Here is a 15934-nt window from a genome sequence, read left to right on the forward strand (position 1 = left end):
CAGATGAACGCAGGCCGTGTCAGGCAAACACCGTACATGTGCTCTCCTGTTTTGAAAGATTACCTCCTTTGGAGTACTGAATGCTGAGAGTTTGTACAAACACGACGCGTCACGGAACCGCAAACGATGTCCCGCAGCTTCTCGTAACACACCAACGGACAGAAATCAGTGTAGTTCCTTCATCTGTCCACGTTTACACAAACGCTCTGCCTGTCAGGCTTAAACTTTGACTCTGATTAAGTGATCAAGTCTTAATGCTGTCCTCAAAATGATGACATGGTAACTTTCTTGTCACTTCAGCTCATCCAGGTTCTATTTATATACGGAGATGTGTTCCCTAAAATACACTGGTCTTCTTCGTCCATCCAAAAACACGTGTAAACAGACAAACCATCCAAAAACAGACATCATACAGTAGCTTTGTCCATTTTAAGGGTTGCTAAAATCCTTATAATTTAAGGCACATTAGTGTGGCCTTGAAAATTCCTTGGCAAACCTTTGGATTTGAATGAAATAGCATACGAGAGTGGAACAAAAGTTCGGCGACTGCCCTTGTTGCGCGCGAACCGTGCGCAGCATCGTGATGTGCACAGAGAATCTGTAAGCTTCGTAAGTATTTTCAATTTCATCGCTTGAGTCTCTGAACTTTTTCGTGCACCCTCTTATGATGACTACTAAAAAAAAAATCTGGAAAAATGTGTGTTTGGGGAAAAACAAACAAACACATGGTTAGGGTTAGGCACACAATCTTCTTGGTTCGGGCAAAAAAGTCTCCTGGTATCCTGGGTTTGATCCATTACAACCAACCAGGCTACCTCCCTGCATGGACATTAGCAATTTGTACTTTGTCAAATGACCTTTGTCACATGACCTCCTACTTCGCCCCTGGTCATACTGTACATGCGTGTACTTTTCACGCAGATGTAAGGCAAAACGTGACACTGACACGGTGTCCTCTAGTTGACTGACAGCTATATTACATACTTTGAAATTATACTGAGTGTGTGGTGGCACCGAAGACTCTTAAATGAGTGAAAGAGTTCCAGCAACACAAATAGACAGTTTGAAGTTGTAACAGAAGTTTCATGTAGGTCTCCCCCTGATGGATCTGATTCTTTAGCTCCTCCTCATGTAGGTCAATTCACAATAATATTGTACCAGTCATGGCGCTTCTGGTCTCACACCGATGAGCGCTGTGTCTCATATGACTAGACAAAAAAAAAATCAGAAGTAGGACACTGAGCCGGTTTCTTCGTGTCCACTCGCAGCAACAACGGCGTGAACGGGAGATGAGGAGGCAGCAGGAGCGCGAGCAGCGCCGGCGTGAGCAGGAGGAGAAGAGACGCGTCGAGGAGATGGAGCGACGCCGCAAAGAGGAAGAGGAGCGCAGGAGGGCCGAGGAGGAGAAGAGAAGGGCCGACCGAGAACAGGTACGAACTTAAACCACAGAAAGGGGAATAAAACAACGAAAGACAAAAACAAGTGGACACGCTGCTAAATGAAAAGTTTATGTCTTATGTATGTGCAAGTTATGGAATATGTGAGGATTTAGGGAGTCTTTGATTTACCAAATATGAATGCAATCATTTCTTATTTTGACCCTATAAAAAAAGGGATGAAGCTTCCTGGTCTGAAAGCGAGTGCCTTAAGCTGCAATACTACCGAGAGTCACAAGGGGTTGGCTAAAAGAAGCCTCTGGCTCCTAAACTGCTATTTAACGTCACTCATGAAATCAAAGTTCATTCGCTAAAGCCCCTCCTTCCTATTAGTTTTCAGGCGGTCCATCTGATAATAATCCCATAATGAATTGATATTAGGGCTGAAAAAGTGGCACTTTTGATTGACAGGCCTGTGGTGCAGTCAGGTTTATGTTATAGATGAGCGGGGCACCGTGCCCTCGGGTTCCCAATCAGATCGATCCAGGTCCACTGCTCCCACCCAGCTCGTCCAGATATCATCACTTCTGGCTCCAAAATAGCAAGATGGCGACGGTCAGAATCCGAAATCGAGGCTTCAGAACGGCAGCTCGCAAACTAATGGTTGACATCAGTGTTTATTGCCGCTTGATTTAGACTCTTTAAGATCTTGAGAGTTATTTTTTGTTTCAGTTTGACATTTACTGTCGTAATATTTCAAAATATATCTGCATATAAAAAATAACAATTTGGCTCACAGTCTCTTTACGAATGAACTGTTCTGGAAAAAAAACAAAAAAACCTGTCGATATTTAGGTCGGACTTTTTTATTTTATTTGACAAGCAGTCTTTCAGTCTGACCATCTTTTGCAGTGGAAAAAAAAAAAAAAAAAAGAAAAATATTGAGACAAGACTGTAAAAACGCTGAAGAAGTGGGATGGGCTGTGTTTGATTGACAGGAGTACATCCGTCGTCAGCTGGAGGAGGAGCAGAGGCACCTGGAGATCCTGCAGCAGCAGCTCCTCCATGAGCAGGCCATGCTTCTGGTGAGTGTTCGACCCCCCAGTTCAAACCCGGGACATCAACATTTATATATTTTCCCTTTAACATTATTGGCCCCTTTCTCTTTCGTTCCTTTGCCTCTCCAGATCTGTATTTCCTTAATGTTATTTCCATCTGTTTCTATATCCCAAGTTATGTTTTAATGGTTCCACGGCTCCCAGGTTGTTAAATTTCATAATGCTGGTACTCATTGCTCTGTTATACAAGCTTTTTCCCTGATTACCTTCCATTCTGAACAAGTTTTTGGGACTAAATTGTGACTTGTGCTGATCCGAGGGGAGCCATTAACAGTTGAGGTCAAAACACAACGAGTATTCTCAGGGAAGTCGGGAGTTTTACGGGGGCCTCACTGACGGTGACGTCGTCACCAGGAAACTAGTCATCCAACAGGAAGTGAGGGTTTCCCCTGTTTTTATTCCACATGTTCCAGGTCTCGCACAGAGAAGCCGTGGTGTGTTGGGATGACTGGATGTTTTTCATTATTAAAGGACTGTGTTCCTCTGGGGGCTTCCAGAGGACACTCACATAATGAACGGATATGGCCAATCACATCCCCACTTCCAGCTTCACACCATCACTTCATCACTGGCTGGGCTCTCTGCTTCCTACACATTCACCATTCATAAACTTTAATTTGAAAAAACAAGTTTCCTTTACATCACGATGGAGGCTGTGTCAAAGTAATACAACTTTTAGTTTGAAAAGCTTCAAGAAAATACATTTTACACTTTTGATTTAATGACCTCTTTCTATATATAAATGCAGCTTCCGGAAATTATCCTGATTCATAAAAATCATGACTGTTTTAATGTTTCAGTGGCTTTTGTTCAGAGTTAAGTGGCTCTTAGACACATTGAACATTTTCCACACAAGCTTGCTCTTGCAATATTGTATTTTATTTTCTTAAGGACTGTATGGAAATGATCAGGATTATGAATGTTGAACCTCCCACTGCAGCTCCTCTTCCCTTCGAATTTCTCATTTAAACTCTGCCTGATTTCAAGCTTAGCTTGTTAACGGGACACAAAGTTTACAAAGAGTAGCAATTGGTAAGATTATAATAATGTGACATGATGCAAGGTGTCTAACAGATGTACTACATAAACAGTTATTACCAGAGGCCGAACAGGAAAAGGTGGAAAAATCTGTGGCTTTTCAGAGACTTCATCATTAGTAGAACAGTTTGGGTTGTTTGAATCATGTTTTAATTATTTCAATAGAATGCCTTTAAGTCGAGCCGCTGTTGTATTATAAAACACTGACATGCTCTTTCAGAGACATCGTGTTCAATCTCTACTAACTGTAAAGATCCACATCCACCATTTTGTTTTATCCGGACACATTGATCGAAGACACTTGATGCAAGTTAAATCAGTTTTCTTCTAATGTACATTTACACCCAATGTAAGATGACTAAAGTGCTGCACAAAGTAATACAGAATGTAAAACAAATCGGATAAAACTTGTTTAAAAATTAAAAACAATATTAAGCCAAAACAACACATAAATATATACATGTGCTGGTATTAATACAGACAATTTTTTTTTTTTTAATTTAAATCAAAATGACTTAGCAACTAGAAAATACAATTATTCATAATCAATCATTGTTATCCTCTGCTTATAGAATTCATAATTTTATGATCTGACAAAAGTTGCAGTTGCAAAAGTTGCAGAGGTGTCATCTAAACCTGAACGTTTAACATTAAAGAGTCACAGTGTTGTGGAAACAGTCCAGCTCTCCCAGTCTCTTTCTATCAGTGGTGTTGGTTCAACTTGACCCTCCCCTGTACTCAGGAGTATAAATGGCGGGAGCTCGAGGAGCAGCGACAAGCCCAGAAGCTCCAGAGACAGCTGCAGCAGGAGCAGGCCTACCTGCTGTCCCTCCAGCACAATCAGAACCAGGATAGTAGCAAAGCCGCCCCGCAACAGAGCACCAAACCCCCACAGAGCCCGGGACCCGACAGGGTGAAGCCCCTGCAGACCCCTGAACCGGACACATCTAAACCACCACAGATCGATGACTTTGACGAGACCCGCTCCAGTCCGGGCTCCAGTCTGGAAAAAACAACGGAAGCCAAGCAACCGGTCGACAACTTTCAAGGCTCCGCCCCTGACTCTGAGCTAGTCAGAGAGGTGAACCTCACTACTCCATGCCGGCACACTGACCGCTGTAGACCGCTTCCTCTGCTTTGTGTGAACTCACTGCCACTGCTCTCGGTGTGCTGTGTGTACATGGTGACAGCCAGCTGATGGTGTGGGATGAATGGACGCTTTGTAGACGAGCTGTGTGACTAGTACTCTCTGTCTGAACTCACAAGTCTGATCATTAAACAGGTCCACGATGCAAAGATACTCCAGTGATTTGGACTATTGGCAAAAGGCTTTCTTTATATTCATATATCAAAGAACACTCTTCTGATCTTTATATACAATTTCAAAGTAGATGTTTCTACTCTCCTTTAGACCCGCTCTCAAAAGAAAAGACCTTATCAAATGGCTTGTGCAGCTCAAACCAAATACAGTTGGTGTAGTTGATAAATCTTCATTTTCAGATTTGATTCTTAAATTAAGGGAAACTCAAGTATGTGTATTTCACCCTGAAATCACATCTACACAGACTAGGTCACAGCAGATTTTGTAGAGTGATAACTGCTTTTAATTAAAAACTGAAGGGAATTTATATGCGTCATAGTCATATAATCTATTTTGATCTCCTTCCAAGTTTTTATAAGTAGAATACCGACGTGTGGCTGCATTAATTCTTGAGGTCAGATCATTTTTGGGGGCTACGGAGTCTGATTTCTTCAGAAAAGATGGCATTATTTGGGAGTTTTCCACCTGACTGAACCCCTGTGGAAGAGTTTTCTGTGAAACGCTCACCTGAGCACCTCCTCCTACCCAGCAAGGACACGACTGCTCCTCTAATGAGCCTCCCTGTTGTCTTTGTCACCATATGAATGAAGTTAGTGTAATAATGAACCACCTCATTAGTCCTCAGTGTGACTCCCAGTCTCTCCCTTTCTCTTTCTGGCGCCCTGGTGTTCCTGTAGTGCCTGGTGGGGGAGAAAAAGGAAAATAACAGGATCTAAAAGGAGCTCACTGACCAAACGTTACATGTAGTCTTTTAGTTTAGTGGGTTTTTGTCTAGAAATGGTTCAGGTATTCATTTCAGTAAAAACACAAATCAGGTGCTGTGTTCCAAATGACGTACTTCCCTCAGTACACAAACAAATAGTGCTCTTACATGTTTGGACTCTTACTTGTGTAGTGCAGGTATTTCGACAGAACGGTGTTGTTTCAATCTGCCGTTCTGCACTGACCGGAAATGACCTCAGCACGTGAACACATCATCCACCAACATATCTGCAGCTTTAATTATTTTACCCAGAAATGAAGGTGTTTACAAGCCCTCCGTTTAACACACTCAATAAACACACTGATTCTTCTGTCCAGTAGCAGTAATGAAAAATAAACAATTTTGTGTGGGTTTCAGGAACACCTGCAGCTTCCTCCTTAAATTGAAAATTGTTTACGCCGATGGCCCCGCCCCTTCCTCTATGGAGCCAAGATGGCGGCAGTTTTGTCCAGCATTTCACACTTATTTTTTTGGACCGTTTTCTGTGCATCTTCCTGGTGCTTGCAGTGCACTGCATGTTTCTGTACTTGACAGTGTGAACGCACTCATGCACTCAAAAATAGTGAACGTTAGCGCACAAGTACACCATTTGGATCACAGCATGGAGATTCCAAACACACTCTGGCAGCCATGTTGGAGGATGAACACCCAACAGCAGCTGTAAAGTTCAGTTGGCCGATAGCAGCAGAGCGTCAGACATATTGAAAGGATAATCCTGGTCTAATAACGGGTCTTATTATCATAGCTTGTCAGTAATGATAACTTTGTACTTGGAAAGTTCTTGGAAAGGGGCAACATTGACTGAAAAAAATAAAAAGAAATAGTCAGGATGAACTTTGAAAAGCAAATTTTCTCTTTTCTTCAATGAACATTTCGACTGCATTAAGATGAATTCTGTAGAACCCAGAGGACGAAGCGTCAGTCTCTGCTGTGAATCCTGGACCACGCTGTGTGTCCTAACCTTCCTGTTCTCACGTCTTTGCTGGCCATGGTGCTGTTGTCCTTCTAGCAGGGATGTGGGAATACTGTGGCGACAATAACACTGCTGCCCTTGAGGAGGTGCCTTGTGGCTCCTGCTGCTGTGCCTGTTTCAGCAGACGACTCTCTGATGTGCTCGTACTACTGCTAGTGCACATGTGGGGGCAAACTAACAAAACGTCTGAAAAATGGCTTCTGTCCTTACTGACACACGCTGACCTGTGTTCTCTAACCACCACTAATGCTGATCTGTGTGTGTGTGTGTGTGTGTGTGTGTGTGTGTGTGTGTGTGTGTGTGTGTGTGTGTGTGTGTCCTCCTCAGGCTGATGAGCGATACAGGAAGAACATCCAGGGTTCTCCTCAGTCCGCTCAGACCAAACCACAGCAGCCGCCGGTGCCGCCACGCTCCGAGTCTTCGTACCCCAACGGGAACTCGGCATCTGAGGCGCCTGCCATGCACCGGCCCGTGGAACCGCAGGTAACGAGAACCTCAAACCAGAAACTGTTCCATCTTCTTCACATTCACAGCTGTCGCACAGAGGCAGAGTCATCTTGAGTTGGTGTACTGAGGGTTACTTGTCGTTCGTTACAATCCACAGGGGCTTTTTCTCTTGCAGGAGTTCGCTGTGTTGTAGCTTAACAGGCCGATCGAGGCACTAACGCTGATGTTCTCAACTTAAATCAGGTCCACAACTGTGGGAATAGATTGTGAGACTCGTACGTTCTTAAACACAAAAAGTAAACATACTTGGAGTCACATGATATGCCATATTTTGATCCAACAAATAGCGATCAAGCTCTACTGAAACTGCACGGACTCACTTTCACTTTTCTACTCTCTTTCTTAACACAAGTTTCCCCTTTTCAGGTGATTTGAAAAATACTTGAATCTTTGCTCTTTGGTGTGACAGGTCTGTTAGTGCTGCTTTGACTAGTTGTGTTGTTTTTCTGTGATGTTTTTCCCTCCTGGATTGAATGTTTAGCTGAACTCTTGTAGGTTGTTTCATCTGGATACTGGATCCAACAATCAGCTGCTGAGTTTCTCGACTCCTTTCAGCCTCTGGGTTGTCATCACTTCAATTTGAAGTCCCTCATTTTAGCTAACTAAATTGCAAAACTGCATTAAATCTACAAGTTTACAGCAGATTATTTTATTTTCGGACAGACCAGTTTTGTTATGACAACACAAAGCCAGTGGTTGTTCACAAGAAATATTTTTAGTGGCAATGGAAATGAAATGGTTCCAACCCTCTTCCATTATTAACTCTTTGATTGACAAGCTGTCCTCCCTCTTGTAAAGTTATGCAAAAGTACTTTTACTAAATGTGTAATAATTATTGCGGTTATCTCCCTGTGTGTGTGTGTGTGTGTGTGTGTGTGTGTGTGTGTGTCTGGCGGTGTGTTGGGGGTTTGTGCGTCTCTGCTCAACATACTGTACCTCCTCATTGTGTGCTGCTGATGAAAAACATCCATAATTCATGGGCACGCAGATCTGCAGCGGGATGACTCAGTCAGAATTAGTCACTTTCCCAGCGAAGGATTGAACCCACTAAGCATGAATAATCACAGTCCATTGAAGTCAATCTGTTTTGAATATGTCACACTGATGAAATTATACAGAAATGATGCTGTAACTGGGTAAAATGGGGGGTGGGGGTGATGATGTAATTCACTGGAGTGTTATTAATCCATAATGTTAGAAATGGATTAATCAGTTTTCTCTCATTAGCAGAGAGTCAGATGTGGTGTTGTGTTTAAACACTGTTACATGCACATACTTCAGCCTGTACAGAGGTACTTGAAGTTGTATGATTAGAGGTAATGAAATCAAAATCTGAATTTCCAAGAAGCTCCAGTCATGGAGTATTCGCCATTATAACATTTTCCAGACCATAAAACAAGCCGGGAAACTGGATTTTAATAAATACTTCAATATAGCTTATATCTAAATGACAAAATATGTTATGTCAGTATATTGTAAAACATCTGACATTAACTTAAACTGCTCAGACATCTCTGTGGTTGAAGTCTGTTGAAGTTTAAAGGATTAAAACGAGTTAAAATCAGAGGAGGACTGTGTTTGGATTTAAGGTGAAAGACGGGATGTGGACGTCAGTGTCCACCCTAAAATCACATGCGTTTGAGCCCCAACCATTAATGTGTGCAGGCTTTTCTATGCATGTTTGCATGCCGGACGGTTTTAATGCTTTGTGAATACAATTCATCTTCTTGCTTGGTGCAGTTTAGTTCTCATGAGGCCTAAAACTGGTGAAATTTTGGTTTAAATGTGACATGGGTAAAACCAAGTGAGAGACTAAATTGAAGGTAAAAATTACATTTGAAAAGTTTCAATTCAAAACAAATATTTCACCCAGCTTATACAAAAAAAAAAAAAAGAAAAAAAAGTGATTTGCTCAAATTGTGTGGGGAAAGTTTTAAATGACTTCCCAGTCTTATTATTGATTTTAATAAATGTAACCTGATTTTGCTGAGGTGGCAGAAAACATTAAGGAAGCTCTGACATACAGTAAAGAGATCATTACAGTGGATGTGAAACATTCAACAATAAGACCGTGACTTCGTATTAGCTTCAGGATCCGTTGAGATTCATCCCTCCATTCGCTGCCTGCATGTGTATTTTGTTGTCCATGTCTTTTTTTGTTTCACTTTCAGAAATCAAAAGCATGATACGATACCCTTGGATATTAAGGCTGCCCTTTTTTTTTTTAAAATCAATTAATTCAACTTTTGTTTGGGATAAAAACTTGTATTCTGCTCTTCAAAAAGGTGCAGCCTGCGTAACAGCAGGTATACATCTACTTTTATTTTGAGTGTTCCTTCTCTCCTCCTGTTGCACTCTAAAAACTTGGGTTCTTTAGGGGTTCTGCAAGGATTTGGAGCTTTATCATTTAACCGTGTGTCACTCAGAATAACGTATCTTTAGGTTTCATCTCTAAACACACTGCTGCAGCGGATTTCACGGAGACAAATGTACAGCTGAAATCTGTGGTGTTGAGCTGATCAGTAAAGTCCAGCAGTGGTTCTTAATCTCGGTTCTTGTATTTTGGAGCTCTAATCGTTCTACATTCTAGCAGGTTGTCATTTAGTGTGTCAGGTTTTAAATGGTTCCTGACACCGTGCCTAGATTATAAATCAGAAGAGCTCTCGACACTTATTACCAACGGACTGTGTGTCCCTTACAGACAGGCTGAATTTAATGCCACCAATTTAATGTGAAGGCTGCAGTAGCAAAAGGTTAAATACCCTGAAAGAGATTAAATACGTGTCTTCTTCCTTCTGCTGAAGAGCTCTGTAATAAGTCTAGCATTTAATTATAGTCTCTAAATTTCTATCCATTCCAACTGCAGGGCTGAAATTATGAATATACAGCAAAACCTTTTAGAAGAAGCATGTCAGCTAACAGGAGGGAAATGGCAGCCCCAATGTAACAGCTCGCCATTCTATAAAAAAAAACTAAGGTTGCACAAGTTGATCTCTAATAAACGAGAACTGATTCCTGAGAGCATGGAAAGCTGTGATTGTTAATTAAGGCCTTTCATTGCAAAATAAGTTTCAAAGTTCATTTGAAATGCATCCGGTGAAAGCAATCCGATATTACAGCACTGCATGTAATACAGCTGTCTGTCCACTAGATGACACTGTGTTAACGTCACCTTTTGCCTCGTACAGGCGTAAAAAGTATGGTGCCTTAGGTTTGGGCACCCAAAAAAGTATTGTTAAGTTTAGGAAAAGATCATATTTGGGGTTAAAAATAAGTCATTTTACATTAGTAAGGGCCATGTAAGCATTTAGCATTAAATTAAATATGTTTAAGTTATGACCACAACTTAAAGAAGTCTCACAGACTCGAACAACGGTCATCTAACTAAAAGTCCTGTGTGTGACCCATTTAACTATCCCTGACCTCCACCCTCCTTGGACATAATCATCCCATGTACTTAGTCGCATGGCCTCCATGACCTTTTTCTACAACCCTCTTCATATATGTAGCTTTTTACAGCTAAGTGAGGCAAAACATGACATTGACACGGTGTCACCTCGTTGACCGACGGGTGTATTATGCACTGGTGAAAGGACAATTCTTGCTTGATATCATCACTTTCCAACAAAAAGCTAACTTTAAAAAATTCAAAACTCGAACAAAACAAAGCTCTGTATTTCAAATCTAAAAATGCCAAAGCTCAACGTCTGTAAAGCTTCAATCTTACAACCCCTAAAGACACCCTGAAGCCCTGTCCTTGTTCGAGTGCACTGCATGCAGACTGACCTGTGCTCCACGATGTGTTGTGTTTTTGTTGTCTGGAAGGTCCGTTCCCATCTGGCTGCTTTAAAGAGCAGCAGCAGCAGCGTGGCCTCGTCAAACTCCTCCCCTTCCGCCCCACCTGTTGTGTCGCACTCGCACTCCTTCAGCGAGCCGCTCGCCCCTAGCTTTGAAAATCTCAACCTTCACAACAGCCATGAATCCTACCAACACCATCACCCTCCACCATCATCATCATCACCATCCTCCTCATCATCATCATCAACGCCTGCACGCACTGACCCAAAACCACATTCCCAGCCCAGGCCCCATGAACCGGCCCTTTCAGAGGAGGTCCCGCCCAGGGTAAGGATAGGAACAAGGCCCCCCAGTGTAGCCTGGTAGCAGCAGTTAGAAACTTGACACAATTTCCTGTTAACAGGCTAAATGGGACAACAGCTCTGAATCCCAAGAGTTTAAACTGTTCAATCCATTACTTTAACAGTCTCCCACCCGCTGCCTGAGTATTTATGCAACATCAATAATTCATCTTCTGTTGGCTTTTCTGTTCTTGTGGTAACGAAAAAAAAAAGTGAATAGAGAATTTCTAGAAGATTTCATTAAATCCACATTAAATTAGCATAAATAAATGTGGTTGGTTGGCAGCTTTAAATCACTTCTTTCCACAAAAACAACCCTCAATGTCGAACTGTGAGGAAATCAGATATTTTTGGGGAATCTGTTCCCTTTTTGACACTCAGAGTATCCTGACAAAGAGGAAGTTGACGTCACTCTGCGTGATGTGAGTCAGTATTGGCACAAGGACAGTTGTCTTGCTGTTAATGAACCGCAACAATCAGTCTGCGACCTCTTTATAACTCAGCTGTGGGTACTGAGACAATGCTGAACACAAGGACAAGTTGTCTCATGTTGCTTTTTCCTCCCTCACCACACTTTTACTGTACGACTGCAAAAAGACATAAAAATAACTGAACAAGAAGGGAAACATAAGCAAAGGATTCATTCCCATCAGGATGTGTAGGGTGTTAGACGCTATAGCTAAGTATAGGACAGACAGGGTAGCTATTTGGCACTGCCCACATATGCGGCTAGTCAGAATCCAAAGAGTCCGAAAAATCTGAATTGAGTCCACAGAGCCAAAGTTAGCTGGCCACCAGAAAAATAAACCTTCAGTCATAAACAGAAGTGCTGCCAAGCCAGATCACAACCCTGTCAGGCTTAATTCTCACAATACAATGTAAACATCTCTCTGAAGCATCAGGTAAACAATGGCAGACCTCACAAGAGCTCATTCCAGTCTTGAAATACAGGAGAAGGCAACTGAGGAAGATCTGACCTTTCAATAACATCAGTCCATATTGTTTCCATTTTGTTGCAAACTTTCTAAACAAATCAAAATAATGTCTGGAAAGTCTGTCCTGCATGGCTGTGTTGTTCTGCGCTTTGGATGCTACCAAATGTTCTCCAATGGCTTCTCTGAATTTACATCATGTGACTAGTTACGGGAAAACGTGTCTGAGCTACTGGTGTGCCAGTTTAGTTTTACAATGGTGCCCCGGGTGTGGCAGTGGCGAGATGAGGGGTTTAGTTGGTGGGGCGGCGCCTGTCCAGAACATTGTTTTGTGGTGCGTGAGTGGGTTTTAAAATGTATGTACTTGAAAGAAGTACCACGTTGTCTTGGTCTGCAGGTTTGGTAAGAGCGTAGTAGAGCTGAACGGCTCATGAGCAACATGACAGTAAAGTGAATACACAGTTAAACAGATTTCAAAGTGTTATGAACACAGTTAACTTTCACACTATCAGACATTAGACTCATATGGATTAATTGGCTGCGTTATCTTGGTGTGTTGTAGTACAGCTCTGTACTCCTGTGGATGACAATGGGACCAGTTGGGGCTGCTGTGATGTTGGATTTTGTGTATTTGCTGTTGTCTGAAGGACACTCATGCTTACAGAGTGTGTGTGTGTAAGCTGGTCACTGTGTTTATCATAAAAGGTTCCTGTCAGGACTACCTCAAGGTCCCCAGTGTTGTCAAGGCGAGACTCGCCTCATCACCACGGCAACACCCCACACAGCAGTCACGCTGTGCACCGCAACGCTGCCAGGTAAACCATCATAACCCCTCTGGATTGTATTAGTCTGTTTTTGTGTGTGTGTGTGCATCACAATAGCAGCCTTCTGGCAGTCTTCTGTTTTTGTCATCGCACTTATAGTCAATACTTTCCCGTCCCTTTTTTTCTAATCTTTCCATAATTAAAAAGTCTCCTCTCTTCAAGTAAAAATACCACATCTAATACGTCTTGTGGTTTGAAAACGTACACGTAATCAAAATATAAGCGGTCCTGAGAATGGCATAGGAAAGGTGTAATATGGATTATAGATACGAGTCATATTTGAAATAAAAAAAGTGTAGAAATCTCGTACTATATTTGTGTGAATATGTAAATTCATTAATATTTGAATTTTTTTGGAGATGGATCTGACATCATTCAGTGCACTCAGTGTCTTCACTGTCTGTGCTGCTCCACTCTTTGTCTATGGAGTTGTGTGGGTGGGTTTATGTAATAGTGTGAGCTGTCTAACCTTGTTGTCTCTACTTCTTTACTTGTGTGTGAATACATGCAGTTTTCTATTTCCAAACCACAAGCCTTTTCAATAGATTCTCTGTGTCTTCTCCCTCCTTCTATAAGCCTCAGGAACTACATTTTTTAAATGTCTAGAACTTATCCTCTGTGGCCTTTGTAGCACTTCTCATTTAGCACATTTGCACTTGTCATCATTGACTTTCACTGTAATCTTATGGTAACTTGAGAGCAATAATTAGGTTTTAATATTCAGATAAATACTTATAACCACACGATAGTTTTCCGCTCATTCCTACTGTAGTTTATAGTAGCTATGAATGGGATGTTTTACCCATATGTATGAAGATAGTTTTTATTTTTATGCAAACATAAAACAGTGTTGAGAGCAAATTTATCACAATGCAATCGAAAATAAAGTCTGCAATAAAAAAAATATATGAACTGAGAATAAAATTATTTGGATTGCAAAACAAATTTTCCCTCAGTTTTGTGGTTTTGGTCACAGACTTGAGAATTGTGCTCATGAAATGTCACAAACAGTTTTGACCGAGTCAGTCTTCTTTGGTTGCAAGTCAAAAACTTGTATCTGCAAGTTGAGTTGGACTTTATGGGACCTACGCTGATGAAGGAGACAAGAGTTTATATTATTGGGTTTGACAGAGCATGGCTGTAGACCATTGACTGTATATAAAAGTGGACGTAGTTTCTAGGTCTGAAAAATGAGGCTGATGTGGAAGTGCCTTAAACTGAAATACCACCGAGTGCCACTAGATGGCTCCAAAGAGCCTCCGGCTCCAAAGAGCCTCCGGCTCCAAAGACTCCTATTCAACTACTCCCATAAAAGTTCCACGAGTTATTTCGGTGTTGTTCGCTTAAGTTGCTCCTTCTTATTAGTTTTCTGGCGGTCCATCTGAAAATAATCCCGTTATTAATTAGAAAATAAGCCAAAAAAAGAGCTGTTTTGGGGGGGGCGTATCTGTTTGATTGACAGGTCTGTGGTGCAGTCTGGTTATGGCTTTTGGTGGGTGGCACGTAGTATTGTCGGGTTTCCAATCAGATCGAGTCAGATCCACCGCTCGCTCCCAACCAGCTGGTCCAAATATGGTCATTTCCGACTCCAAACCGCTCCGAACAAGCACGAAGGCTTCATAACAGCCGTTCACAAACTAATAGGTGACATCACTGCTGTTTGCTGTTTGCTGTAGACACAGAATTTCCTCCTCCAACAGAAGAGGGCCGTGTGTTGAGCTACATGGAGGTTATATTGATCTTTTCTATTGAAATGCTGAAAATGTTTGTGACACAATAAAGAGGTCGGTTTCATCAGCACAACTCTCAAGTCTGCTTGATTCTATTGCAATTGCGAGAAATTTGATCTCAAAACTGTCTTTAATGCTTTTAGCACAAAACTAATTTCGTAGTATATTCCTTCATTTTGATTTCTATGCACTTAAAAGCATTCATTTTGTTTTACTCTATCCAGAAACAAATGAGGAATTTACATTAATTTATATGGAATAAAAAAACCTAAAACCAAATCAGTAATGAAAACCTTCTCGTAATAGCAGCAGTTCATTCCGGTTGACATTTTCCTGTGTTTTGATCAGCAGCTCTTTGCCCTTTCTCCCCATTTATTTAATTTCAATACATTTTCTGTGTCAGATTATAAAAGCTACCTGGTGTTTCCAAATCAAATCCCACAGTGCAGCTCCTGCAGCAACCACTGCATTTAAAAGTTGCCGTCTCCGATAGTTTGGCTCACTTTCTTGACTCTGCTGTCTGTTGCCTCTGCAGTGCAGCGGAGCCTCGGCTGCTGTGGGAACGAGTGGAGAAACTGGTTCCCAGGCCGACCAGTAATAGCGGCAGCGGAGGCTCCAGTTCCTCCAGCAGCTCCAGTAACTCCAGCTCTCAGCCCGGTTCTCACTGCGGCTCTGGAGAGCGGTTCAGGGCCCGCTGTGAGTCCACACACACTTTAACCAATGAGCACTTAGAAACATGTAGGAGGTGAATAATATAACTGAAACATCACCTTAAAGTACAGTTATGCTACACAAACACATAAAATCACACTTAGATTTTTTTCCAACAATATACTTTTTCTTAGTGTAAACTGACCTTATCGCCTCCACCTCCTTCAGCCTCCTCCAAATCGGAGGGTTCGCCCCTCCAGCGTCCCGAGAATGCTGGAAAAAAACCAGAGGAGAGGAGGGACTTGGTCAGGCCGAGCAGACCAGCGGTGAGAGTTGACTCAAAGCGGACTAGCCAGTAGCTCCGTAGCTGCGACAGATTTAGATCCAGAACTGTGTGTGTGTGGTGATAATTACATGATGGTGTGCTGCTTTTAGTTTTTGAGTGTGTGACAATTTGGGGGATTTTTTTTTTTTTTAAACTTTTTTCTTTTACAATGGTAAAAAAATGAATGACATTTAACTCCTCTAAAATTGTGTCATGTGATCTGCTGGCCAGCCAATA

General features: G+C 41.9%; 1 protein-coding gene across 4 annotated transcripts in view; it reads left to right on the forward strand.

The window, feature by feature from the left end:
- LOC138201476 (mitogen-activated protein kinase kinase kinase kinase 4-like) overlaps positions 1 to 15934 on the forward strand; it is a 109660-nt gene that overhangs the window by 76756 nt on the left and 16970 nt on the right. For 2 of the 4 annotated variants that reach the window (XM_069155004.1, XM_069155005.1), the window contains exons 13-18: positions 1269 to 1430; positions 2375 to 2461; positions 6917 to 7072; positions 12873 to 12982; positions 15257 to 15417; positions 15601 to 15698. In XM_069155004.1, the coding sequence (XP_069011105.1) occupies positions 1269 to 1430; positions 2375 to 2461; positions 6917 to 7072; positions 12873 to 12982; positions 15257 to 15417; positions 15601 to 15698 (774 nt within the window). Of the gene's footprint in view, positions 1 to 1268; positions 1431 to 2374; positions 2462 to 4274; positions 4614 to 6916; positions 7073 to 10921; positions 11222 to 12872; positions 12983 to 15256; positions 15418 to 15600; positions 15699 to 15934 lie in introns of all 4 variants that reach the window. The other 2 variants (XM_069155007.1, XM_069155006.1) reach the window with 2 other exon arrangements.

The sequence above is a fragment of the Embiotoca jacksoni genome, unplaced genomic scaffold (genome assembly GCF_022577435.1).
Source record: "Embiotoca jacksoni isolate LCO1_2020_lvr unplaced genomic scaffold, fEmbJac1.0.p SCAF_2, whole genome shotgun sequence".
Lineage (NCBI taxonomy): Eukaryota > Metazoa > Chordata > Actinopteri > Embiotocidae > Embiotoca > Embiotoca jacksoni.